The 860-nt window shown below is 41.5% G+C and overlaps 1 protein-coding gene across 1 annotated transcript in view; it reads left to right on the forward strand.

Moving 5' to 3' along the window:
* Window positions 1-638, forward strand: part of SELENOP (selenoprotein P) — a 5,190-nt gene extending 4,552 nt beyond the window's left edge. Inside the window, 1 exon segment of the mRNA XM_007447632.1 lies at window positions 39-638. Within this exon segment, the coding sequence (XP_007447694.1) occupies window positions 39-638 (600 nt within the window).
* The last annotated feature ends 222 nt before the right edge of the window (window positions 639-860 follow it).

Below are 860 nucleotides of genomic sequence, written 5' to 3' on the forward strand. Positions count from 1 at the left end.
ATAAATTTGTTGGTAAGTGATTTATAAATTTATTCCAGACACTGGAAGATGAAGGCTTCTGTAAAGATGTATCTTTGGCTACTGCGGAAAAAACCACCGAGGCTCCACAGCCCCATCACCATCACCATCACCATCACCATCATCATCACCATCTTGAGAACGGTCATCTTTCAGAGTATCCAAAACCAGAAGCACCAGATAACCCTGAGCATCCCCCTCCTTCAGGTCTTCATCACCACCATAGGCACAGGGGTCACCAAAGACAGGGTCACTCAGAGAACTGAGATACATTACAAATTTCTCTTCCACAAAAGAAGCTCTGACGAAGTGGATGCATAAATCAGTTACTCTGAAAATTTCCCAAAGATTCAGAATCAGCTCTGAGTAGCTGATGCTGACACTGCCGACATCTGATATTTGAAAAAACAGGGTCTGCAGTCACCTGACAGTGTAAAGAAAACCTCCCCTCTCTATGTAGCTGACAGGGCCTTCTGGCAGAGGAGCACGTCACTGAATCTTGACAGTGACGTTTGCCTCCAGCTGCCTGCCAGGCAAGTCAGCAGCCCAACCCTACAGAAGCCAGCACCAAATGAAGCTGAAAAAAGAAGGCAGAAATGTGAAAATGACCTTCAAATTAAATATTTAAAATCGGATATACTGCCTAAGTCAGTCTAGACAATTACATTTCCAGCATTTTTATAAGCTACCTAATTAATAGTGATCCAAAAATAGGAATTGGATTTGTGTAAACATGAAGAAATTGGCTTCCACATTTTAAAATTTAAGTCAAAAAATTTTTACCCCCAACCATATTTTTATTACAGGGCAACTGAAAGGTGGTTGCAGCACTTGGTTAATAT

Source organism: Lipotes vexillifer, unplaced genomic scaffold (genome assembly GCF_000442215.2).
Source record: "Lipotes vexillifer unplaced genomic scaffold, Lipotes_vexillifer_v1.1 scaffold386, whole genome shotgun sequence".
Lineage (NCBI taxonomy): Eukaryota > Metazoa > Chordata > Mammalia > Artiodactyla > Lipotidae > Lipotes > Lipotes vexillifer.